Here is a 27,635-nt window from a genome sequence, read left to right as displayed (position 1 = left end):
AAGTTAGAAAAGTTGTCCAAAAAAAAATAAATCCAACATCGTCTGTGGCATTGATGAACGGGACTTACAAGGATCAAAGAATCTCTGCTCAACACAAAGTTGATTGAACAATCTGCCAGCGCTCTATTTGGAAAATGAATAAGTAAATCGTAAAAAATAAAAAAAAACTGACTTGACACATCAGCTGACTCCTACAAGTCATCGTGTAGGCCAACATGCGTTTCTAATCCCCTCCACCATTCCAAATTGCAATCGAACGACTTGAAGGCTTCCAAGCGGATTGCTACTCCAGCAACTTTGTTCTTTAGAGGCATCACTCCACGAATCTGAGGTGGTACGGATTTCAGGTGGAGTATTCGTATACGGGATGGGAGACTATGGAGAAGGGGGTGATTCCGTCCATTTCTTCCTAATTGGCGTAAAAAACGGCCCGGAAGAAACGGCTTCAGGCGTTTTGGCGCACTATTTTCTACAGGGAGTTCGACTGGAGCGTGCCAGTCTTGTGCGGCGTCGCATCTTCCGGGCTGTTTTTTACGGCAATTAGGAAGAAATGGACGGAATCACCCTCCTCTCCATAGTCTCCCATCCCGTATACGAATACTCCATCTGAAATCTGCACCATTTCAGATTTGTGGGGTGATGCCTTTAACTTCTAGACTTTTAAATCACACTGATAGTTATAAATGAAAATAGGAAAGTATCATTTGAAGAGGTGATGATATCTAAAAATCAGCTTCTAAATATGTTCCCCGAGCAAAACTATAGACATCAAGAATTAGAGTACGAACGGCGGCGAACCACCAACGAAGCGACTGCAAACTTCGTTGTCACTTTTCTTCGCGTCTTTTTTTTAGCTCGCTATCGAATGCAAGGTAGATTTTTCAGCCGCCCGGCAACCAGACACGCGCTGCTCCTCGCAACGCGTCGCCCTTCAACAAAAACTGAGTGCATCCCCCTACCCATTGCCACGTATGAGGGTGGTGTATAATGCTGTAGTCATTCTATAATCCGCTCCGCCGCGTGTATAATTATACACTATATATTGTAATAAGTCATTATATAATTTCCGTAGACACTAAACCGTTCTGAACTGAACTCGAACACGCTGGCGCATCCGAAAGTGATCAATCAACGTCAGTCGCTCTATCTTTTATTTGTCGTCAATTTTATCGTGCAGAATGAATCAGCAGAAAGTGCTGATGAACGTTGTATCAGATCATTTCCCTGACACCTCTGCTTTTGCTTCTACTCATTGATCACCTGGACGTTTTTAGCCGGTATAAAAGGGCAGAGGAACGGAAAAGAACCGCAATCTTCTCTGTGCAACCATGAGCTCTAGTGCAGGTATGTCATCGCTATTGATTCAAAAATTCGTTCTTCAGTACCGAAGTTCTGATAAACAAGAACGATTCCATCCATTACTTTTATTTTTATATATTAGATTATATTAGATTATTTGTCTTTTCCATACAAATAAAGCACATGTTCAGGTGTTGGAATTTAAAGGGAGCATACCATGAATCTGATGTATTATGGATTTCTCATAAAAACCTCCTATACGGGGTCGCAGATTGCGGAAAACAAGGTGGTTCCGCTCATCTCTCAGTGATCGTCGTAAGAAACGGCATGGGAACCACTTTGGTTACTAGGAGGTACGTTAAAACGAGCCTCTATGTACACGTTTCGTTCACCTCGACTGGCTTACTCATTAGTTTAAGTTGAATAGGTTACTGAGGAGACCTCATTGATCCTCTAAGCTCGTTGATGCGGCGCGTGTGCAAGAGTGGCGCGTCGCAATGCAAGCGGTTGTAAAAAACTGCGGCTTCCGTGCCTTTTTTTACAGTGACCTGGTTTTTCGCAATCTAGGACCCTTTATGGAAGCTTTCTTTTGAAAATCCACACCACGTCAGATTCGATTTTGATCCACAACACCTGAATATTAGTAATCCTTTCTTTTCAAAAAAAAACCCCCACATACTTGAGAGTTACTTTCTTCGTGAAAGAAGGAGCTAAATAGTGTTAATCGCCCGAAGTCGACGGAAAAATCAAGGTAATGGGAGTCGATAGAAATAAAGTAACTCGTTTAATCCGTGTATATATCTTTGTTTGTTTGTTTGTTTGTTTGTGTATGTGTGTATGTGTGTATGTGTGTGTATGTGTGTATGTGTGTATGTGTGTATGTGTGTATGGGTGTATGTATGTGATGTGTGTGTATGTGTGTATGTGTGTATGTGTGTATGTGTGTATGTGTGTATTTTTTAAAAACGTTTTACCACTTACCACTATCAAGAGATTCAGGATTTTGACCATGTGAAACACCTGATAGGACAGGCTACTTCTACTAACATGTTAAGAATATCATATAAGCCTATATGAGTATGCTCATCTCCAACTTTACAAAGTAGTAGAAGTGCTTTGATCACCCAGGTGGGCTGAAAGTTTCTGTTCAGTGCATTAACAAAACACAAACTTATTGCGCTCTCTTTCGAAATATTTCCTCCGAAGTTTTCCAAAGGCGCAGTACCTTTATGCAGAACTCAAAAAAAAACCTAAGAAATTATTATTCATCTCTACTATCTCTTATGACGACTTTTCCCCAAGTTTTACTGATAAAACATAGTTAAAAATAACAGTTACTTCCCTAAATTTCGTTGGGGAAAGATTATGTTATGAAGTAGAATTGTGTTCAATGTGGTTTACTTAAACGCGACAAAAAAGAATTGAGTTTGTTTCTGCTTTTTCAGTATTCGTACAAAGAGTTCTTTTCTATGGTTGGTGATTTCTCTTATGTGAATTATGTTTGTAGCTTCGATCCGTCTCTGTTTGTATTCCTTTTTTGTTAGAAATTGCAAAGTCTCCAGAGCTTTGATCTTTTCATATTGTCGTGAGGGGAAAATTCGTAGTCTAACTTTCGTTTCCACTTCTCTTCTTGTGACGCTTAAGATCCTGCACAGACCTTGCCCGAAAAGGTGAGGTCGGGGTAAGACGGGTACCACGACGTCAAATAAGCGGACTTGTGTCAGAAGGCTGTGAGCCGAGTTTCACGATGAAGAAGTGGTGAATCAGCGCTAGAAGGCATTGGTAGGACGAGTTCTACAACCTCAAATTGTGCGTCTACGATCGAAGGTACTAAGATTGGTAAAACGGCTCCTTCAGGGCTACCTATTTACGTGAGATCTTACCGTTACGAATATGAACATGACTTTTACGTTACTTAGCACTATCACAGCATTCTATGTTAACTGTTGAGGACGACGGTGGGGGAAGCTGAAATGTTATAGCGGCATAGAAAGAAGGAATATCATGCTACAAAATAACGGACTTAGTCTGTCAAATGTGTAAATGTATGTGTGTAACGAAATAAAAGAGAGCGAACAGAAGAATCCGACGGTGTCAAATTGTCACGACGGTGTTGCACTGTTGCGCTGACATCAGAAAGAGTATGGAATCGCACAGCTGGCACGAAACCGCAGGAGCTGGGATCAGCGCAATTATTGGTATAGCAGTGCAGGGCAATAAATCTGAGCGGATTGCATACCTTCTTCCCTGCCATAGGCTGGTAACATATTTTCTTCAGAAACTAGAAGCAGGCATGCAAACAGGTGTTTAAATAGTAGCTAAACGGTTTGCTTTACCCGACTTGGAACTCTAACTTTGTCAGATGATGACGATCACATCATTACATGATCGCGCGTCATGCTATGCTAACTGTTGCAGCGAAGGACGAGAAAATCTAGTATTTCGAAAACTTTTGTACTGGTACCGACGGAATATAGGTGCTAAAGTAAGTTTGAATATTCTGCAAGTGAAGTACGACCCTATTAGGAACTATCAAAACTATTTAGTCTTTCATCAAAGCTTGAATTTCTTTTGAAAGAAATGAACAAAAGAGCGTCACAAGGAAAAGAAAAATTCAATGGTGTAGGGAAATATTTCAGAAAGTGCCACTATTTTCAATTTTACTGATCAGTGAAGGAGAGCGAAAGGAGGGCCACAAGAAGTCTGCTGTACGTTACAAAGAGTAAACTTATAATTATAGAAGAAGAATCACCAAATATAAAAAAAAATTGGTTTCTGGTTTGTGTATGGTATAATTGTATGAAATCGGTGCGTTGTGTTTTACAACTCATAAAGCGGTTACATATTTTTTCTGAATCTCTCCTCCTGCTTTCTGCTGAGTTTCAAGTTGAGATCAGCTGATGTTGCCCATGAGAGCACTCTCATTAGATCTTAGACAGTCGATCAAGAATCTTTTCACTAGTAATCTTTAAGAATTTTTGTGAAATCCACTGCAACTAACGCCATTCGCAGCTGATTACTGACAAAATTTTTTAATTACTACATGAACTTTCTTGATTTTTTTCATAGAAGCGAGGTCCATCCTTCGGCCAATCGTCGATGATTTTTTCAAAACTATGGAAGAAAGGGATATTGATAAAGTGAGTAGTTATGTATATCTTTATTTACATGAGAGGTCATCAGAGAATAGAATAAAGATCAGTGGGGATTGCTCAGTTCCAGCTATTCGTAACGAAAGAAAATTGAATAAACCTAAAGAACCAAACTGTAGCTTTACTTCTTCTGTAGTTGTGGACCAGAAAAGTTACTAAACTTCGTCAAATAAAACAGGTCGTGGACATTTGTACCACAATGGTGAGAGCTCACACTCTCGCAGCTCGGTCGATGGCTCGAAACCTTTAGTATAAATTGGTTAGCCTCTGCAATTCATTGTGTACACTAGACCACGTTTATTAACCTCAAAGAACTTGAAGGTAAAGAGCGGCGACGCATCAACGCACGACCGAATAGTTTGATCAGTGCCAGTTATTTCTCAGATCTGTACTACATCTTGTCTTCTTGATCGGCGGGCTGATGTCACCTGACGCGATTACCCGCATCTTGCCGAGGTTGAACATAGCTTTGAACAACGAAGGACCCACTCTGACGAAGGCGATAATCCCGAAACGTTAGCTGTTGTTTGATGAAGACGATCAATACCAGTCTTGCCTACAGCTCAAGAAAATCAATTAAAAAGCTCTGAACAACCTTCTCGATCTTCTGCAAGAGCTTGCACAGAATCAATCCATTTGTCGTTATTCCATATTCTGCGAAACCTTACGTCTCGTCTGAACTGCCTATCCACACCGAGTGTCCTCAGGTCTTCATTTACCACCTCAGTCCAGTACTTCCGTTTTCGGCCTTTTGGTATACCACATCAATTTCTGCGTAAAGATCTCCATTGTGGCAATCCCTAGGCCAAAAGTAGCCAAGTGGCCGTCTAAGCGGCTTTTATCCCATGCAATCAAGCCTCTCCATCGCTGTTGACCCGAGACATTTCGTTAAGGAGTTGAATGCAGAAGTGGCCTTAATGCATCTTTGCTGAATATCTTTCTCGTAGCTGCCGCTATTCTTCAGGGTACAGCCCAGGTAACAGAACTCATCGATGAGTTCTATCGGTTGTCCGTCCACCTGTCAGCTTTGATACTAGGTTGACAACATGTTGAAGTTTCGTACATTCTGCGAATATAACAACATCATCAGCATACTCAAGACTGTTCAAGGGGCGTCCTGATGGTGCTAGAATGATATCGGCAGTACACTGACTTACTGTTCTTCGCATAATGTCGTCGATGGCGAAATTGAACAGAAAGGATCCTGCCTCAAACGGTGTTTTATATCTGGCTGGTGTTCGAAATCCAGTAGTTGCTCGTTGATTTATGTCATCAAGCAAGCGAAGGAACTTTCTTGCTACTCCATCGGTGCGGAGCACGTAGAGAAGACGGCCTTGATGAGGAGAGTCGAAAACGGCTTCAAAGTTTAGAAACGCTAACTGTATTGGCGTCGAATACCGCTGACAGATTTCGATCACTCTCCTGACGATGAACACATGGTCGATCGTAGATCGCTCAGGACGAAAGCCAGCTTGCTAGTCGCGGTTTGTTTCTTAGCGATGTTTATGGAGTCGGTCCAGGATAATCCACTCCAATACCTTGTACATAAACGACAAAGAGGTTTCTCGGTAATTCCTGGGGTCCGTGCTTACTTCTTGTGGGGGGGGGGAGGAATTTTGAGGGCGTGCCTCTACGAGTCAGGTATTCTTTTGTCTATCCATATTGAGTTGATTAGTTAGTAGTAATTCAGGAACTGACAACAGCAAGGTCTTGAAGTGATCTCTCCAAATTGAAAGGGTTGCTTCACCGACAGCTACTCCACTGGCAGTGTTAAGGATAGGAAAACATCTTTTCGTTCTGCCGCTATATTGTTTTAGTAATGCATAGGCTTTCCACAGGTTCTTGTCTTCGCACGCCTTTTCAAACTCCTCCGCTCTTAATGTCCACTCGTTATCGCGGTCTTGCTGCAGTTGACGGCCCAACATTCCTTCAAGACGCTTTTCCTGGTTGAGGTCACCAGTGCTGCGGGCGACACATGCAGAATTGTACGGATTTTGTTTCCGCAGATGCAAGGGTAAACTTCTTCCGCAGCAATAGAACCGGGAGCGTTTCCGTTGCAGTCTTCTGGACGCACTTTGTGAAGGAATCCGCATCGCTAACCTTCTTTCTGGTCCGTACTCCAACATGAATAGACACGCATTGGCGGAATTTCGTTGTGCGTTCTGCATCTTTCTGCCATGTCGATTTTCGGTTGAGGAGCGGCTCCTCAGTTTCTCTTGTGGAACCGTATCTTGAAGCTGAGAAGAACTGGACAGTGGTCAGAGTCGAAAGCAACGTCCCAAACAGATCTGGATTTTAGGATATCCGACTTAGGGATGTTTCTCATTGAAACGCTTGCGCTGCTCTTCAGGCGTTAAAAGGGTAGAACCCTGCCACGTGAGCTGATGGCGTTGATGATTCCTCTTAAATGCGGAAACGATTATGAGGGTCGTCTGTTCGCATATGTCGACCAGACGGTTTCCGTTGTCCGACCTGCGCTCCGCTGGATAATACCACTTTGCTAGCACATCGAGTTGTTCGAGTCCCATCTTCGCATTTGCGTCCGACAATGACCACCTGTTCGCTTGGTATTTTAGACGTCAACGCAGCGAGTTCATCGAAAAAGGCGTCCTTATTGCTGTCCTCAGCGGTATCCGTAGGTAAATGGGCACTTACTTTACCACATAACAAAACATTTCATGAAAGGAAACAAAGTCTTCGGACGATCACTTACAAAGTCGTTGTGAAGGTCTCCTGCGTCCGTTTTTCCTCAGTGGCGCTGCAATTTCTTTAAGAACCCCAGAGCTAAATCTAGCTCTACCTCGCAGCTCTTTACCTCGCAGCTCTTTACCTCGCAGCAAACTTCCTCAAGACGGAGGAAATTACTAGCACCGAAATGGACCCTTTTTTGTACAAATTTAAAAAAAGAGCTAGCAAACCGAGGTAAAGGAACCTTCAAGTGAATTGGTAGGATAGCGATAAGGCTTTACAACAAATTGCAAGTTAAAAAAGATATTTTCGTGAGTGTTGTAGTCCTTAACCTTTCTCAAGTTTTGGTTCGGAAATTCGTTTTCTTCAGTTCTTCTTCGGTATCTATTTTTGGAAGGCACCTTTTTGTTACAGTAATGGAGGTGTTTCCAAAGCTACAAGTGGATGGTGGTTAAAGTTTCGTAATGCACTGTAACATATTACAGTTGTTACAGTTCAGTTTTTGGATGTTCTTAGAATTTATAGCATACTAAAAATTCTTTGAGAGCACTTTTTATCATGACCCAGGTCGCAGGTGTAAAAGTAGAGTTTCTTCTTTCAAAAGAGCGCAAGCCACCAGCGCAATTCTCGATCTTCATTGCTTCTCCTCAAAAGAAAAAAAAATGAGTAAAGGTCCTTGCAGTTGTTCGCGTTCTATGACCCGGACGCTGCCTTTGTTGAGATTGGAAAGGGCGGAACCTGTGGAAAAGGTAAAACAGTTTTTTTTTCATTTTTTAAGGTTTATCAACAGTACTTTTTTGATCATTTCAGCAATCAAACAAGATTTGATAAAATGGGACGAACTTCAGGGGAAAACAACATACAAGGTATTTATTTATTAACATTTTTATAGAAATAGAAATTCCTCTTTTTTCTTTGAAAAATGTCAAGCTAGCCAAGATCAAACATCCAGTCGTCTTCACCTATTTGAATAATAACGGTTTAACTAAGGAATTTTAATAACAGTTCAGTTCAAAAGTTTTTTTTTTTGTTTAGCTCGTAGGAGACAAGTACGAGATGGCCGGGGACTTCATTATCATCATTACAGGACTCGAAGTCAAAAGCGAAAAATTAGGTGATAAAAAGGTGCATTTCACACAAATATGGCGGAAATCCAATGACAAATACTTGTGCATGCATGATGAATTCACCTTTTTGTAAGATGTTCATTTCATATAAAAATGTGGTTCTTCTTTTCATCTGTATAAATAAATAAACAAATATAAACACTATAAGTCATCATGCTGCCACATCTACAATATCCATCGCATTTTTCTTTAATTGTTGCAATAATAAACTATTAATTAGAATGAAAAACAAGCAGTAGTCTGTATGCATGTAGAAAATGAGCCGAATCCCTTCAAGAATGTGAACGCAATTGTTGTTCTCTGATTGTTATCTATAAATCCTACGTCACTCAGACGCGAATGCAGTCGCAAGATGAATTATTCAATAAAAAGAATTAAAAAGCGTTGTACATGGAAACGGTTGATAAATTCACAATTAACAACATTCAGAATAGGACCTTTACCCTCTTAATGGAAGTCGTCTACGCTGATCTTGAAAAATCTTCAGACTGATAAGTGTTTACTTCTTTACTGTTTACTTCTTCCCAAAAAAATGTATCCACAAGAACACTTCAGACCAGAGTATATTGAGTAGTAGAAGCAAAGTCTCATTTCGTATCCAGTTTTTCCATTGTGACATTTTCTTGGACGTTGTGTCGCAAGCATTTATTTGCAGTAAATAATGCTAATATGCATCAAACGCCATGATAATTCCAAGAAGTTATTTTCTCATCGTTAGATCCCTTTCTGTAGGAGTTCATTTGCAACTTTACTCTTTAACTTTCGTTTTGTGTAGTATAACATCGTCAATTTCGTGTTATGTTGTCATTAACTTTTTGTCAGATTTCCAACGTAAAGCATGCACACTGATTCTCTTTTGTATTATAGAAGCCCATCCTAGCGCAACTCTTTATTGAAGTGAATAAAAAGAAAAGTTGAATAAGGAAATTTTGAAAAATGTACAATCACTGACATTTCTATTTAGGTAATCCTTCTTTGCAAATAGTATAAAGCCCAAGAGAGGATTGTTGTATATTAATTCAGAAAAGTTGAACTTGAAAAATAAATGAAATCATTGAAGCAGTCAAGGACTTCATATTCGTAAAAAAACGCACTGCGCACTTTAAAGCTTTGAACGACTAGTGTACTCAAATAGAATCATCGCTTTTCTACTCCTGCACACAGTCCCTCTCTGGGTCTCGATAAAATCTGCCTAATGAGACAAAAGGACAAAATCGAAGTGAAGAAAATTTGTACTGATATCAGGAAAAAACAGTAGTGCAACTGTAGCTACATAAATGAGGATAGATAATGAGGAGGATAGAAAACACTGCGGCGGTTAATGCTTCATAACATCAAAATGGGTTCTTCGTAAACTTTGCAATTCTGAGGCTTTTTCCTGCAATTTGAAGCTTCTCCATCGCCCAGCTTTTCTTTCAAATAAAGAACTCGTTTTTGCTGTTATAGGGGTACAACTTGTTTTCTACCATTTACTATTTGTTGTTTCATTTTTATTATTTACTTGTTTTATTTTGCTATAAAAGAAATCACTACTTCCGAAGTCAGAAAATCCTAGAAAAAATATCAACATAAGTTAAACACACAATCGTATTCAGTAGTTTTAACAATTCCAGAAGTTCAATTTCTGTTGACCCCATAGGAGAGAATTATGAAAATTCGCAGTAATCTAGTCGCTGGCGGCCCTACGACGTCGACCGAGGTGTTTGTTTTGGAAACGGTCAGGAGGGTCAGAACTTCTTTTCGTTCACATGCCTATACTGGTAAACACCAAACAAGATCTCGGACAGCTGAACAAGCGGGCCACCGTTGCGCGGGATGCAATTTAGGCTCAGAAGAAGCACATGCATGCGCAGAAGTTATGTACTCAAAAGTTTGCATGCTTTACTTTACGTACTTTACTTTATATTGCTAACATTCAGTGAAAGTTTCGTGCGGATTCGTTCACAACAAATGCATGCACCAGTGCTTAAGACAACTGCAGCACTGCTGTTCTTCCGCTAATAGCGCAGCTAGATCGACCGTGCACTCACAGTGGAATCTCTTATCGACAGCTCCACAACCGCTCACACGTTTAAAGGCATCACCCCACGAATGTGAGGTGATGCAGATTTCAGGTGGAGTATTCGTATACGGGATGGGAGACTACGGAGAGGGGGGTGATTCCGTCCATTTCTTCCTAATTGCCGTAAAAAACGGCTCGGAAGATACGGCTTCAGGCGTTTTGGCGCACTATTTTCTACAGGGAGTTCGACTGGAGCGCGCCAGCCTTCAGGGCCGTTTTTTATGGCAACTAGGAAGAAATGGACGGAATCACCCTCCTCTCCGTAGTCTCCCATCCCGTATACGAATACTCCACCTCAAATCTGCGCCACCTCAGATTCATGGGGTGATGCCTTTAAGAAATTCTCCAAAATATGATAAGCAGTTACAGCTTGAAAAGCATACTTAAATGGACGAAATTTCAGCTCCTCGCAAGCGCGAATGAATCAATGACGACGTATAAAAATTACTCGTTCAGTATTCATAACAATTAGACAAATTGCATATCTTCCACTGTTGCGCAGTATTCGTCAATTCGTTCACGAAAAAAGTCGTTTAGGAATATTATTCAGAACTCAATCTAATAAGTTTCGCAGTTTTCGAATCTACGCTGCGAGTGAGCATGACTGCTGATCTGAAAAACGAAAAAGTGAAGCGATCAATCTTGATTTAAAGAAGAGAACTTCATTCCTCTGATCTCTTCGGAGCTGCTATAGAGGTTACAGTTGGCAAATCTTTAACATAGATGTTTGTTTAATGCGTTACTCAATATTGTTGTGCAAATGTTGTTATTGCAATTTATTTATCTTTTAGGAATTTTTTGATTTTCTTCAGTAGACCATATAAAATTTTATGAGAGAAAGTGAAGTTTTCAACATTCAATTATTCCCTTGGCAAGCATTTATATAATGGCTCTACAGTTAATTGACGAAGTATTCACTGCACAGAAACTCTTTCTTCTATGCAGAGAGAATATTTCTAACGGGAGGAAATGATATGGTGAGTGCAGCTAATATCCAAACTTCCTGTATTTAAAAATCACATTACGATAAATGGATTTAACGAATCCATTACTGAGTTTTTTCCTTTTCAGATTTTGGTAAGTGCGTCGATTTATACCTCGAACATTTTTTTCCAATATGTTTTTACCCAACAGCTTCATGTATGCTTTTCCTGCTTCCTTAATTGTGAGATCCTTGTGTTATTGTTACCCTCCCAAAGAAAATGGCTTGGAAATGCTGAATATGTTTGGCTTTGTATGTGTTGACTGTTTGGAAACCTAACATTAACATATACTCACGTCACATTAATAATATGTGCTGGTTTCACCATAATCCAAATTACAGAAAATAGCCCAGAAATTTGAAGAACTAGCTCCTTCCAAAACATCTTCGAGATACCTTTTTAAACAATTCATCACCATTGAGTCCATAACTAACTTAAGTAGTCTAACTAACTGATTTAGTCCATAACTTGAATCCCATCATTAGCACCGATAAAAACATCATCATGCCGTATTTTTTTTATTTCTTTTAATGTGATGTTAGCTAACAATTATCTCGTTACTCCAAATATGAACTGGGATTAATGAGCTATAAGTGTTGGGACTAAAGAGCCGCTTCAATTAAATTACCAGCATTCCAGTCATCTGAGCTTTAGCGCATAATTATAGCATTAAATACTTTCCTCTTCGGTTACGCTCGTTCCGTTCATGATCGGAACAACAACCCACGTTTCACTTGCTGAAACACTCGGCCATGGGTCGTTTAATTCGCCACTCATTTTTGTTCGAGTTATAAATACCTAATGCTCGGAAGTTTGTAGTTCGTTTGTTGACTTGGTTTCAAAATGCAGACATCAAACTACCTACTAACAGAGTTTCGTCATAAAGTATATATCTTGCCATGTTATGTAATAGAGGGGTCATAATGTCACGCGTATCCACGTATGTATGTATGTATATATCCATGTATGCATGTACATACTACATATGTACTAGATATATACACATATATACGAATGTGTGTATGTGCATCCGTGTGTCCACCTCTTCAGAAATTGAAATACGCTCATGCAGACATCCACTTTAGTGGTAGCCACTACTCTACGAGATCTGGCGTCGTCATTTTACTCGGCTCACCATTCTATGCCGGTTGCTAGGAAGAACCACGAGAACAGCTCCGTCCAACAAATTCGAAAAATGTTCGCAAATTGTAGCATTGCAGCTGCCTGCATATGCAGCGTGTCCAAGTTCTACGATTTAAAATCATCTTTCGTAGGACTCTCATCATTATGATGATGACATCCACATCAAGTCATCCCATCATCCTAGGTTGAGTATGGGGAGAGAAGTGGAGGAAAACCTATACCTCTAATAATGTTTTCATGTCACAGCGGTATAGAAGAAATATAGGTGTAAGATCAAATTTGAATACTCTGCAAGTGAGGCGCTGACAATAAGCAGAAAAAAATTACGAAATTTTTCATCTTATGATGAGAGCGATAGAGCTGTTGAGAAAAAAGCGATTTAGTTCTGTTGCAGAACTTTGAAGAAATTGCTCTTTTAAATTCTTCTTGATCACTGAAGGCGAGCGAGGAGAGCGCTGGCAGAAAAGGTGCCAAGTCTGGCATTAGCCGAACGTCCAGACTTACTACATGCATACGCTTCTTCAACTGATCGCTAAGCTGTGAAGATTGTAAAAAAGTCCCAAATAACACTTAATTGAGAATTCCCACGCAAATGATGGCTGGTATGAAACGACAGAAGGTGCTCAGAAGAAGCCGAAATGGAGGAGTGTATGTAGTAGACAACCCGTACACAGGTAATGACAATTACTCCGATGAATGCAAGTGAATCCTCAAGAAAAATTTCTCCTCGAAAAGCAAATGGATAGTGCAGCAAACGCTAATTCTGCAATCCCGTAACCGTGAAATTAAACAATTTTTTCGTTGTTCCATTATTTCGACGCCTGCAATTCTTTCATGCATAATGCCTCTTTGACTACATTACTGCGAAGCATGCATACAATTATAGTTTCCGAATAACAATGTGGATTCATAATTTTAAAACTGTTTTCCATAGAGAATAAACTCATCATACTTATGTTTCTCTGGAAAAAAAAATTGCTAGAAACAAGTAAAATTTACTCAGACAACTATATAGCCCGCCTTCACTAAACGTACATGCCCAAGTGTCTCTTCCAGTTGTTTCTTTTCCTTGCACTCGCCATCCAAAATGTCCGCATGTCTCTGGGAGTTGAGGTGGGAGAGGGAGAGAGGTGGAGATGTTGACGAGATTTTTGAGCCGTATCCAGCTGACCACCCAGTTGGCTCATCCATGCGGCCAATACACAAGTTTTTCTCGTTGACTGTCTCTTTCGGGAGCATCAAAAACCTCTTTAAATCAATTTTGACGTTTCTCTGGGACATCTATCGTTGATTTTTCCCATAATGTATCTAGGTAATTCACGCATTTACTGACGAGAGCAGCTCCTCTCCTTATAGATATGAATATTCTCTTAAAAGGTATGAATCCAATGTGAGCAAATAATTCTTTTTTTTTCGCAATCCGTTTTCCTCAAGCTTTTGAGGGCACCTCATTGTAATTCTTGTGATTAACTATTCTTTGGATTTGGATGTGCCACTATTCTCTATTAGATTTCTAATATAATTGTGTCAATGTTACAAGAGAACAGCGTAAGGATCACCCAGCCGGCTGAGATGCCTGGCGGACCTTCCCGCGGCCGCAATAAATGCTTGCATTATGGATAGCCGTGGTTCGGAGGAGAAAATTCGAACTTCGCGGAATCAAATTAATCCAACATCGGTCAATAGATAATTCCCCTTTCGCTACAACTTATCGAATATGGAAATGTTCTGTAAGAGCCAGGAAATCGCGCATTTATGAAAACAGTAAGATTTTTTCTCATTTTGGCCTTCATCTTCAGCTCTTCTAGTTTGCTGATTCAGAGATTTAGAGGAGAGATAGTCTGTCAAAATGTTACCCAAACAATGTTCTAAACTGAAATATCTAGCCGTAGGTTGCAGACAACTGCTGAAAAATTCGAGTAATTAATGAAAAACAGCAAAATTGTGTTCCTGATCCCGACAAAGTCACACATTTTCAGAAAAGAACTCTAGAAATCAAAAGTTTGTCCAAGGCAAATAGTTATCTAAATTTTTAAACTAAAACTTATACTTTTTATACTTTTTTTCTAGCTGGGAAAGCAACTCTCTCAATCAACTTGAAATCTGCTATCATCCGCTAATTTCCGAAAATCTTAGAACTCTCTTATACACATATGGGCACCAAAATGCTTATCACAGCGCCCACATTACGAATATTTAGCTATAGCTTTTCACTCTTTTCATTTTGAAGCACCCAATGTCATATATCGTCCGGAGGACAACCATCAAAGAGCCTGGTCCCCTAATTTGCAGCCGTTGGTAATTAAGAAAATAAGTGTTTTCATAAAAGCTTTTCAAAGTTAAAAGTACGCTAGGAAGATGGATTTCGTCATCACGACCCAAACAATGTCCACATATAGTGATGTGAAGTAAAGTGAACCAAACTATGGATGCAAAAAAACACGAACCCGTAACCTTAGTGGATGGAACCAATAATGGAGCTTATTTATTCTCAGATATATATTTTTGCACTAAATTTGGTCTTCAGTGATCTCACAGAAAAATATTGACGGTGCAGGACTTTTGTTTCGATGATGTGTTCAGTAAAGATTTGATAAGCAGGGACAAATATTTCTGGGTATAGCCCTGCTTTATTTATCATGAATGGGCACAGGATTCTGACTGGTATTTGTGGTCCTACTTGTGCTAATTGCAAGCAAGGATTTGCATGTACCCTTTGGGAACACACAAGCTGCTCTTGTGAACTAAAATTACATGGCTTAAGACTCCCACATTCACCAGAAATGTGCTGTCAGTTAGTACAATGCTAAAGTTTACAACAAATGGTTGGTTGGCCAAATGCCTGAAAGAAGCTTCTGCAAAAACTATTCGTTTCGTTACGCTGAACTGTCGAACATAGTTGGAAGAACTCAAACGGGCAAACCTTCCATTACCTTGAAACCTATTATGAACTCAATTTATTGATTTCTTATAGGCCCATCACGCCTATTGTCGGAATTGACTCCGACGTTGAATTGAGACTGAAATAACAATAAGATGTGTGCAAGGAAAATGGTATTCCGCGGAAATTCACGTCGAACAACGCTGGTCGACATATATGAGGTGACAGCCTTAATCGACTAAGAGTTCAGAATGAATCATCGTTGCCATCATGTTGTATAGCGGGGATCAATTTTGAAAACGCTTTAAGAGCCAGGCAAAGGAAACACAAAAGCGGCCGAACTGCAGCCTGTCCACATTTCGATAGGGAACGCTTCCTAGTCACCCGCTTAAATATCTGCTGTCGTTTAATACTTTCGATTCGGCTCTGACTAACGTCCAGCTCCTCTGTTCCTCTTTCTCTTTCAGTTGCATTCAGATAAGCTGAACAATCCCTCCTTAACCAAAAATTGATGTGGCCGTGGAAAGCATGCCGAACGAAATTTCATTTAATGTGCACGTGTATTCGTATCCGAATACGAACCAGGAAGAGGAATTACGAAATAGATTCTTTTATCAGAGTATATCCAATTACGATGAAAAAGAGATCCCAGACCTCGTGTCGGGAAAGTATTTTGCGTTTGAAGCTGCAGTAATGAGGTCGACGTATAATGCCGCTTATGGCGCTAGTGATCAACAGGAACAAAATTCTTGACCGAAGAGGAAATTTGCAATACAGCAGCAGGGCACATATGGAGGTCAAGAGCGAAGAAGTTCGAAAAGGCATAAAAAACTATGTATTCGACCAAAGTTTACGCTTCACGAAGGTGGTATAAGGGAAATATGAAGAAATGTTCAACACTTCTCGAATATACTGTTGGAGTCGCTGTTGAAGTAACCTTTGCAATCCTGGCAAGCCCGAGATTTTGAACGCTTCAGCACCTTGCTGAAGCAGCTCTTGCACCCTAGCACCTTCGCAGGAAGACGTGGTTAGCGAAAAACCACCGGAAGAGTCAGAGATTCTGGTCTGTATCTAGAAAGAAAAAAAAGAGTGAAAAGTCTAATGGAGATGACGGAAATTGCACAAATGCTAGAATCTCTTCTTCCCTAATTCTTTAAAATAACGAAAATCATCCGTTCAGTATGGATTGACAGTAACCGCAAAATCGTCAGCTTCCTTAGCTAGTTTTAAGATTAATCTCATTTCCTCGTACATTCCTAAGTTCCCGTTGTGGCTGCCTTGCGTGATAAGAGGGCGGAGCAAATAATTCGCCAACCTTGAGTCTCGTCTATTCAATTCTACTGTTATTCTGTTGTTTGAAATAAAAATCCTTTCCAGAAACTTTGACGGCGTAAATGAGAGCTTTTAAAGATTCGCATATTATATATTATTACGTATTATTACGTAAAGTATCCTCCCTCCCTCTTGGTGGCACATAATTTTATCCACTCGTATGGAATCTTTCAGCATAACTTCGATCCCCGTTTGTGTGATACCTCTCTTCATTCCAAGCAAAGTGTACTGACACTTTTAGTTTCCACACTTTTTATGTTCTACTTCTTCGGGCTTTTTTATTATTTGTTTTAGTGCTTCTTATTTAAGAGCTTGATTTCTTGAGTATTTTCACATACCCGTTTTGTAGGTGCAGCAACATTTTCGTTCGTCATTACTTTTCTTGCGCAACTATGTAGCCATTTGCATGCCGCACAACGTGTAATTAGCGTAAAACATGCGAAGGGGGCTCTTGTAAACATTGATTCATGGAATTTCCCACATCTGTTCCGGAGCAAAACTTGAAGCATTAAAAGACCAGAATGTGATATAAGCCTTCCATGTAGTCAAATACGCAGCAAAATCTTGGCATACACACGATGAGGACATAGATAGGTATTATGGAGAAAACTGATTATCGAAGGTGATCATTAAGGAGAAAACTGATTATCGAAAGTTGGAGGTAGTTCCGTCCTCGCTCAAAGAGGGTGTTCCCAGAAAAAGTTTCCTGTCGACCGAGATAATCGAGCGAAAAATGCGCTTGTTCCATACGCCTTCTAGAGCAAACCCTTCACAACTCGGTTCTTGATGGTTTTAAAGAAAGGAATTATTGTTACGTTTAAAATGCAAAAGAACGATAATGTGGGGCGAGTGGCATTGAAAAATATCTTGATCTGAGGTGTTGTAGATTGCTTTTTGTGCGATAACCTGCTTTAGAAAAGTTTACATTCGTGATGATTACTTCAATGTGTTGATTGAAAGAATTAAAATCTTCTAACCATTGATTATAGTCACTTTCTCTCAAAAGTAGTAGTTGTAGTTTCAAGAAGAGGGATGTATTTAGCCTCTCTTCAAGCTTAAAAAAGGACGATGCAGTACGGAAAACGGTAACATGCCCTCCTATCAGTTGTACTTCTGTTCGATCTCTTAGAATAAAAGAACGAGCATCGCCTCTTGCTTGGAATGTGTTTCACAGTAATTATTATAGATGTCAAATGAGACGTGCAGCGCTGAGGGATATCAGCTGGTAGAAAATCCGTTCTACATCGCCAGCCAATGTGTCCATGTTTGCGTCAGTTTTGCAGCAATTATTTGTGTTTATGTTATCCGTCATAGCCTTGTCACGCTCCGAACCCACAAAAACATAAAGGTGAGAATTCCTCTCTTCGTCATTTCTGCATTTACATTCTAAACACTGGAAAAAACAATAATTTTTTCCTAATTTGAGTGATCCACTGGGTGTAAGAAAGCAAGATCAAGATATACATATATAACTGAAATCGCAGGTGGATTTTACACATTAAGGCGATTACTCGCATCCTTGCCGAGATAAGTCATCCTCCAGCAAATCCGAGAGCATCTCGTTCGATCATCGGCTATAGGTTCTTCAGAGCACATTCCATAGTCTACGAAATGCTACGTTCCGCCTAAACTGCCTGTCAACGCTGAGTGTGTTCAAATCTTCATTTATTACCTTCGTCAAAACATTCTCTTACATCAAAGTGGCCTTTTCATCATGGTTCTGAGAGCTTCTTCAAACCAACTTGCGGGAAGAGATCGAGCGAGCTCCTTACGGCGTGACCAAAGAAGCGAAAACGATTTTCCGTGACTAATTCAGAAGGCCTGGAAGATGTTGATGCTTTGCTCGTCTCATCCGCAGGTCGTTAAGCCCATTTCTGCGTAAAGATTTCGTTAAAGCACACTACTGAGTAAAGACAGTCGCCTAAACTGTTTTCGCTCCATCCAGTCGAGTTTCACCATGAATGTTGCAGCCCAACATCCCTACCCGTACATCATAGTACGACGAAGACAGATGAATAATCGCTTAATAATAATAATAGCTTGATTTCGTTGCCTATGGGGACGATCATAAGAATTTCATTAAGGAGTTTGATGTGGAATTGCCCTTCGCATCCTTGCTGAGCATGGTCGTCGGTTTTCAGCACACGCCCCAGAAAAATATGTGCACAGATATTACTAGATTTTAAAAAATTGTAAACCAGCATCTAGACGTCGGCAAGAGATCCGCTGTAAATGCATGGTCGATGGTTCGAAACCAGCTCAAGTGCCAACCAACCCTTTCATCCCTCCGGAGTCCATAAATTGGTGCTTTGTCTGGAAGATAAAAGGATGACCTGATGCATCGGGTAGCCCTCACAAGTCATTGTACAGGCGAACACCCCTTCATAAAACCTGAACGATTCCGAAGAGCAGCCTAGGCAAGACACTGTCTATCTTAGTCATAGCGTCGAGTCGATTGGTCCAGAGTTTGAAAACGTCTATCATTATATATCATTCACAAATATTGCATACAATTCTTTTTCACAAATTCGATTTTTTCAGACCATTTTTTTGGCGATTTTTGCCTGTATTGTTCTTCATGCCTCTGTATTTATTATATTCGAGGTAAAATCTTACAGTTTATTTCCCTATATATATATATTTATTTATTTATATTTATATATATATATATATATATATATATATATATATATATATAGTTACGACGCACAATTTGACTACTTCTGAAAGAAAGAAAGCTCTGCACAATTTTTCTTTTGCGACTTCGGCCCCAGAGGTACGATTAGGCAATGAGTTATGATCGTTACGGCAGAGATGAATTGAGGTTACGGCTCTTCTTACAAGCGTGCACAATAATTTTTTCCCAAAACTACGGTGTGGTGCGGTGGGTCCTTGCGGTTGGGAACCGGTGTACACAGTTACTATGTAGTTAATATGTTCCTGTTTTTATAGTTTTAAAGCAAATTTTGCTAGTATACTTCGCTTGCTGAGAGACCTGAGGTACATTCATTGCTTAACTCTACTACTTATGAGAACATGTTTGCTAACACCGTTTCCTAGCAACCTGTCAGAGCTGACGTAATGCAAAATTTTCGACCTTATGATGTTTGCGCGAATAGTTAAGAGTATGTGTGTAGTTACCGAGCATGAGAGAGTCACACGCAATTCTTCGCTCCTTAAATCCAGAGGAACTCTTGCGTAGTAGTTCTGTGTATTTTCGTTTTCCCAACCACGCAATCTAAAGGTTATGGATTGCGGACAGCTGCATCGTCATCCAATGTTCGCGATCCAGTGGACGTAGCTTATATAAGCATACGTAGAATCCTTCTCGTTGCGGGTTGGACGCACTCCATCGACGCAGTAAGTTGAGTCGTTAAACGAGTATTTGGGTCATACATACCCCTCCCCCCCACCCAAATACTGTAAACCATCCGCCTTCCACCTTTTACTCACGCAGAGATTCCAACATCGAGATCTTCGTGATACGCTACCTCTGATCAGAACGAAGGGCCTCCTTCATAATTTAATCGAACAGATTTATATTAACTGGAATCATTAGCCGTACGCTTAAAACGAATCCTCCGATCATGTTTTGTTCGTAAATCAAGAAACTAAAAAAAAGTCCTGTTGTGACAAGGAGGTTTTGTTGAACTTCTCTACTTTAAGAGACTTTTTTTCAGTTTTACCATTTCTTTTTTAAGTGCAAGGACTTCGTCATACGATTTTGGAACACTGCTTGAGACTCAGGACAAATTTCTGAGAAACGTTGAAAACTTGAAGATTTACCGCTCTCCCTCCAGCGCTTTTCAGAACTTCGTGATTTTAACACCATATTTTCGTAGTTTTTTTAAAGAGCTTATCTCAGCGAAGTTCCTAGAAAAATTCTCTTTTTTGCGATAATCTCCACTGACACCTGCTTCTTACTATCAAAGTAGCAACAGCAAATTTCCTTCTGATGTTTTTGAAAATCCCTGTATGTTCACAATTGATCACAGGTACATCATCTGGTAAAGACGTTCACGATGTCTTCGAACTGTTACGTTTTACAACCGGGTTCGTTTTGTCTATTCATCAGGATCGCAGTTCATTTTTATTCTATCTGTATTGTTTTGTTGCTACTTGGGCTCTGTATTGAGCGGACTATTGCCACCGTATGTTCTTCTCACTACGAGAATTTTCGTTCGACGTTTGGGATCCTCTACTGTTTATTTGCGGTAAGTAAAACGGAATCTGCAGGGACACTTTCGGGTTGTGTCCAAAAATATTTCCAAGAGTACGATACAAAAGTATGTCTATTCTCCTCCGACGTCAGTTTCTCACATTGAGAGTTTCAGGCTTTCATAGCCATTGTTGCATCCTATATTGTCAATTTCAACACATTCTACGAAACGAGTTATTCTTGTCTCAACAACGGCAAAGGTAGACTTTGAATCTCTTCGATACTAAGGCATAAGTAATCAACCTCTAATTAATTTTCACTTATCAATTCCCATCACATTTCTGAGTGCTTTGCTACGAGTAAATTGTTATTTTTCAATAACAATTTACTCGTAGCAGGGAAGTACATTTTAAGTTTCAGCCTTCTCTAAGCTAAATTAATTAAAACATAGTTTATTCATAAAAAGCGAAACCATAATCTCATTATGGACATAACGTCTACTTACCGTGAAGTTCAACTCTGTTTCCTGCTGGTTAGATTTCGTCTTCTTCTCTCTGCTTGTAGCAAGAAAGCATCATAGTAAACAAATATGATTACACATCATATCCAATCAGTCCTCTCTTGCGATCTGCTCTTGGAGGAATTCTAGCGTGTTGACAAGCATTACTCAGACACAGAACCACATATGCCTCAAACAAACGCAGAAGAATGATTGTAATAAGAATATTCAGGGAAAAAACCGAGTTCTATCACATCGTCCTTCTTTTGGAGGTAAGAAACAGGACGATAGTAATCAGTTAATCCTACCTCCTAGTTTTGATATCCTATCAGTTAAGCTACAGGTCTTACCGACAGTTGCATCTCTGTCCTTTCGCTTTTTTGTCCATTTTTTTAAGTAAATTCCAAGCTGTTGAAAAGTTTCAATATAACATTATTGTGAGTTAGAACGAATTTCGCTAGTAATGATCAGATACTGGAAACAGAATTGACATATTTCTATTTGTGTTCATATTAATATTTCTCTGTAGATCGCATACGAGTCGACATCATGAACTACACTTTGACCGCCTTGAATTTTGTGACGTTCGTATGGGTAGTTATTCTCTACATAGAAAATAAGTGTTTCTCAAAAAAGTGAGTCATAATCTTTGTTGTTTTGTGTACAAGTCTGTCAGATTGCTACCACTTGAAAATGTAGTCGCATTAAAGGCATCACTCCACGAATCTGAGGTGGTACGGATTTCAGGTTGAGTATTCTTATAAGAGATAGTAGATTATGGAGAGGAGGGTGATTCGGTCCATTTCTTCCTACTTGCCGTAAAAACGGCCCGGAGGATACGGCTTCAGGCGTTCTGGTGCACTATTTTCTACAGGGAGTTCTACTGGAGCTCGCCAGCCTTGTGCGGCACCGCATCTTCCGGGACGTTTTTTTTACGGCAATTAGGAAGAAATGGATGATATCACCCTCCTCTCCATAATCTATATCTATCCCTTACAAGAATACTCCACCTGAAATCTGCATCACCTCAGATTCGTGGGATGATGCCTTAAAAGTTGGTTAAAAAGATAAAAAAAAAAGCTCATAGAAAAAACTTGAGTACAGAGAACGAAAAAATAAAAGGATTTCGAAAATGAAGCCACGGTTCGCTCAGAACATTTTAGACAACGGCACAACATCACGCAAACGGTTAAGCACTAGGCAGCACGGTTTTCAATCGTTCCCGGATGGTGGGAACACGTGAGCAGCTATTAGATTGTTTTCAGCACAATTTGGGATTGAGCTCCATCGCTCAGACATCTGCGATACCGTCACGGGCACAGTAGAAAAGAGATCAGAGAGAAAGCCAGTTTTTAATTGGTCTATAATGGTTGTAACGGGAAGAGAAGCTTATAAGATTAGGTCATTGAAAGAACAACGTTTTATACTGTTGTTGTACTGTTTTATTAACAAGTTACGTTATTGAGAAATTGCAGTATCGAAGAGGAATGAGTCGTAATTGTCATAGTAATAGTAGGTGAAGTGAAAAGTTATGAGGGTTTTTCTCCTTATTTCGACGATCAAATTAACTTAGTTGGTACTAACCGATAAAAGGATAAAGGATAACGTTTTTGGCATTAATCAATCCGCTTGGGATGCGCCCCCATGTTCACTTCAATTCCGAGTCGTTTGAAGTTCACGTACGTAACTGGCCTACACAGTGACTTGCGGGGGTTAACCGATGTGTCACATCAGTGTTTTTTTATGCTTTCAGAGAAGTCTGACATCAATTTATCGAGCCCAGAGGGATGAAAGGCTTGGTGAGCACAAGTGCGAATTCGAACCGATTCGACGATCGTGCAGGAAGCGGTACCTCTAACCGCTACACTACACCCGCCCATACTAGTGCCCGATATAGATCAGATATGCGTCGCTACATTCGATAACGTTTGTCTATTATCGCGGAAATTTCTTAATCCCGCAATTGAAGAACTCATCTTCCTCAAACATCCTTAACAACATCAACAACACTCATCTTCCTTCCATTGCGGGAAAACCTGACCACTTCATTTTCACAAGCATCTCTTGAACCCAGCTTCATTGAAACGGTGATAGCCGCTTAGTGCCAGGTGTGGACTTTACGGAAGGTGACGGGTGGTGAATAACAACCCATTCAAGCTCTTGGAGTTTCTGACGCGTCCGTAAAGATGTGTGCGTCCTGGCGTTATCTTGATGGAACACAACACCTTTCCTACTGGCCAATTTTGGCTGCTTTTGTTCGGTTGTCTGCTTCAACCTGCTCAGTTGTCGACAGTAGAGGTCCGAACTCATACCAGATGATTCCCTTCCAAACCCACCAACACCCAGCAAAACCTTCTTGGGCGCTAACTGTGGCTTGGGGATCGCTTGGGCCGGCTCACCGCGATTGGACCACGATCTTTTCCAAAAATTTTTTTCGTAATGTTATCTTGAAATCGCCGTATATTATGACCCGATAAGATGTTTACATCGTCAGATATAGCTCACTGAACACATCTAGCGAAAACGCCCAGAACTTTTCACCTCACCTATTACTAGCACAATAACGGGCTTAGTTTCTTTAAAGGAATTTATTGGTTTTCTTGTCTTCAGAGCCACAACAGGGCTGTGATTAATGGGTTGACGCCAGAAACAAAACGTCTGGCCAGAACATTGAATGATATCAAATGCAGTAGTTCGGTAACCGCCTGGTAACCAAGAGTAGCAAAAAAGGAGCAAAGAAATTTTGACTTAAAATAGTGAAGGCAGAGTGATTTGAGCGGTGATTTTAAGCGGTAACATGGCTAAAAAGTTGTGATCGGTGCAGTCAGCTAGCGCTGAATACATGATGCTGGTGAACGCATTGAGCTGAACCGGGATGAGGATCCTCCGATTTGTACCCCAGCCTCATATAGCAGGACCAGAATCTCTACAGCTCAGCGCTATCATGATGTTATTCATGCCATTCGATTGCTGCTCAGCCGCTGAATCAAGTGATCAGAAACCTTTGAAGCTGAAGCCGAATACGTTAAAACTAATACGGAACAGCTTCTACGACACCATTTGTATATACCAGCACCATCTGCGCAACAAAAAACTGTGTTATTTGTTCCAAAGGCAGACCAGGAAGTGATATTCAGTGTAATTTACTTGATCTCCTGCACAAGCTGTGACGACAAACACGTTGGTGAAACAGCTTGACCTCCGAACACTCTGATCAAGAATGACATAAATGGCAAGAATAAATGAATGAAAAAAAGAAAGAATGAATAAGTCATTGGAACCGATACTTCTAGGCTCCCATAAGATACAAAAGCACGCTGAACCTAATTTTGAAACCATGGCTGAACCGTGGCGCACGAATCCGAAATCCGAATTGTTTCAAAAATTCCCGGAGGCCTTTTTTAATCACCGCCAAAAATACTATGATGAATCGCAAGGACACTCGATAACGCTTTGACTCAGGCCATATCACGGATGGCTGTTCTGATTTCAATGAGACTACCGAACTCCTCGTGGTCGATCAGTCAGTGTCCTTCTAACAGTAACCTACAAATAACTTGTATAATCATTCTTAAGATGAACATTTGGTGTAGTCTTTACGTTAGTTGCGACAGAAAAGTAGGCTTAGAGTCTTGCCAGCCAAAAAAAAAATCAATTAACAACTTTGTGTACAGATCACCAAAAATCAATAAAATCAATACATCTTACGTAATGAATGTATTATTCCTCGTCTTAACACAAACTATGGTCATTTTGTGTTCCACTGTGGTTATTTTGTGCTCGGAGATAGCTAAGGTATCTGGTTACCTATCGCCTTCGACAGCACCTTCTTAAAGGCTTTTGGAGCTACTCATCCGGTCGTCTTGAAGTCTCGCGGAGCATCAACATCTAGATACACTGAGATACATGCGCCATCCTCAACGACTCTGAATTGAATTCGAACGCGTTGGCGCATCCTGGAAAGACTGATACGCGAGTGTGTTTACCACCGATTTTAATTTCAGATCACAAGAGAGCTGTCCAATAGATTATCTTAGAAATACATAGATTACTTTAGAACGTATGAAAAATTCCTGTAACATGCACAAAATTGTGATAGGTATATGAAGGAAAAATTTTAGCTACTACATTTCCTTCATCTATATAACAAAATTAAAGGGTCATTAACGTCTCTGGCATATCAATCCACTTGGGATGCGCCGTGTTTTACTGCAATTCGTAATCCTTGGGGTTTTGGAACGTTTGCTGACCCATACAATGACTACAACGGATGATCAAGCCAGTGTTTTTATCCTCGCAAACAAGTCTGGTACCAATTTATCGACCGCGGAGCGATGAAAAGCTTGATTTGGACTAGGGGGTTTCGTGGCTACACGGACCTTTAACCGACCCCCCCCCCCCCTACCCCGGAGCAAAACTAGGGCGATATAAAAATGTCGATGATTATCCGAAAGCACTTCCTATAAAATACTGACCAGCCCAGAACCAGAATATCCACAGCCAGAAACGCTCGCAGTTTTCGTCGCATTTCGCTCATTTTGAGTGGTAGGTCTGCAGCGAAAGCGAGGGAAAATCTATTCATCGATCATCGCCGGAGCCATCGGCACAGACTAGATGCATCTGTAAACAGCATCGTTGTTTACCTCTAAAAGTTGACTTACATCCATTGCTATACGACACAGTAGAATAAACCCATTCATAACGTCAGTCAACGGTCCATACCTTCTTCGACTCGCCTCATTCCTTACCACCACTCTCCACAGTACCTCTGAACATGTTGCTCCTTCTTCTCGTTCAAATCAATTTTTATTACCCACTCAAGCTCAAAGTTTCCCCTGTGCGATGTGGGATGCTAGCCTGTGACCGTCAGCGGCACCCTAGCAGGTTTTACCACAGCTCGGATCAACTTTCCAAGTTTGAGGTCCTCTTTTTCTCGGAATGTCCGCGGAACCTCACCAATGTCGGGACGAGCAATTCTACGGTAGGATGGAGAGATCACTATATGATAGTATGTATACCCTATACTTTCTTCCTTACGACAATCTTAACATTTGTTCTGAAGAAGCAAGAATCAATACAACGACAAACTAAGTAGCTAACGTTGTGCAGCAGCTTTCCATAAAAAAGGAAATACTTTACAAAGTTATTCTTTGCAGGCTCGACACACACCTCTCAAAACGCTACCAAATCCAAGAAAACCTGGAAAGCACAAGAATCACCATAGTCCTGGGCTCCTTGCAGTTGCTGTTTTTCACTATCCACCTTACTGTGAATATGGTGAGGAGAACGCATATCGGTAGCATGGGAACGATACCCTACCGCACCCTAGAAAGTGTTGGATATGTGAGTTGCTGCATGTCCTGGTTCCTACTTCACTCTAACCCTATCGAAGTATGTGAAGCGAGAAAACCGCGGCAAAGATTGCTTCTTCCGCATCTTTTGCAATAAACTACGTGTAATAATTCTTTTACAACTGAAGAATTTAGTTGTGGAGAAAACAATGCTTTAGATGTTTTGATAACAATTCGCTCAAATATTTATAAAAAAAGACCGACCACATCAGCTCATCATTAAGTTTTCTGCAGTGAACGTGAGGATTCAGGAAACTCACCACTAGAGTAGTGGTTACCATAATAGTAGAAGAGAAAGCAAAAATAGCAACAGTAAATGTTTTAGTTCCATAAACATTGCCCAGTGTGTTGTGAGACAGTTCTCAAGTAAACAGTCATCATTCCATCCAATAGGGTCGAGTTCCAGAGAAAGAAGTAACACTTTTTCAGCTATTCACTTATTATTCACTTGTAGTATCTATTATTATGGGCTTGTTTATAAGGAGGGAACGGCAAACAAAAATCGCTTCACTTCGCGAAAATATTAACAAATCTGCGAAAGGCACTCAAGGTTCTGATTTCTACTTTGGACTCTACAGTAAACGATGGTGACATCTGGAATTTTTATGGTGATATTTTTTTACTATAAACCAGTCTGTAATTCGACAAACGCCAAAATTCCTTATTGTTTTGTGGTGTTCGCTTCGCTCTTCCTAAGTGGTGATTATGATTATCAGGTGTGAAGCACTCTATCTCCTCTTTCTGCCCATCTGTTCTGTAAATATCTGCTATACAGTCAAAGTTGTTGTTGTTATAAACAACCAGTCTGAACGTCCAACTAAAGCCGGATTTCAGACTTTCTCGTGGTGTTCTCTTCGCTCGCCTTCACTGATAAATTAATCAAAATTTTTCTTTTCTTTTTCAGTTTTCTTCTTCCTTTTTCACTATAAATAAAGGAGAAAGATTCCATAGATTTCTTT

At 40.2% G+C, this 27,635-nt stretch overlaps 1 protein-coding gene across 2 annotated transcripts; it reads left to right on the top strand.

Annotated features, from left to right (window-relative positions):
* Nucleotides 1-1,328: 1,328 nt before the first annotated feature.
* On the top strand, nucleotides 1,329-27,267 carry RB195_002722 (uncharacterized protein; the record flags this gene model as incomplete). 2 transcript variants are annotated; one of them, XM_064200113.1, is made up of 9 exons in its annotated part: nucleotides 1,329-1,344; nucleotides 4,369-4,439; nucleotides 7,822-7,888; nucleotides 7,950-8,005; nucleotides 8,175-8,264; nucleotides 21,002-21,086; nucleotides 21,855-21,960; nucleotides 26,482-26,602; nucleotides 27,106-27,267. In XM_064200113.1, 9 exons carry the CDS (start codon nucleotides 1,329-1,331, stop codon nucleotides 27,265-27,267), a joined length of 774 nt encoding a protein of 257 aa, XP_064055993.1. The 2 variants fall into 2 exon arrangements, with proteins under 2 accessions (XP_064055993.1, XP_064055994.1); XM_064200112.1 differs by lacking the exons at nucleotides 1,329-1,344; nucleotides 21,002-21,086 and having other exon boundaries at nucleotides 4,416-4,439; nucleotides 8,175-8,253; nucleotides 26,482-26,668.
* Nucleotides 27,268-27,635: the final 368 nt, after the last annotated feature.

Source organism: Necator americanus, chromosome IV (assembly GCF_031761385.1).
Source record: "Necator americanus strain Aroian chromosome IV, whole genome shotgun sequence".
NCBI lineage: Eukaryota > Metazoa > Nematoda > Chromadorea > Rhabditida > Ancylostomatidae > Necator > Necator americanus.
Note: the sequence above shows the minus strand (reverse complement) of the source record. Positions and strands in the feature narration are given on the sequence as shown.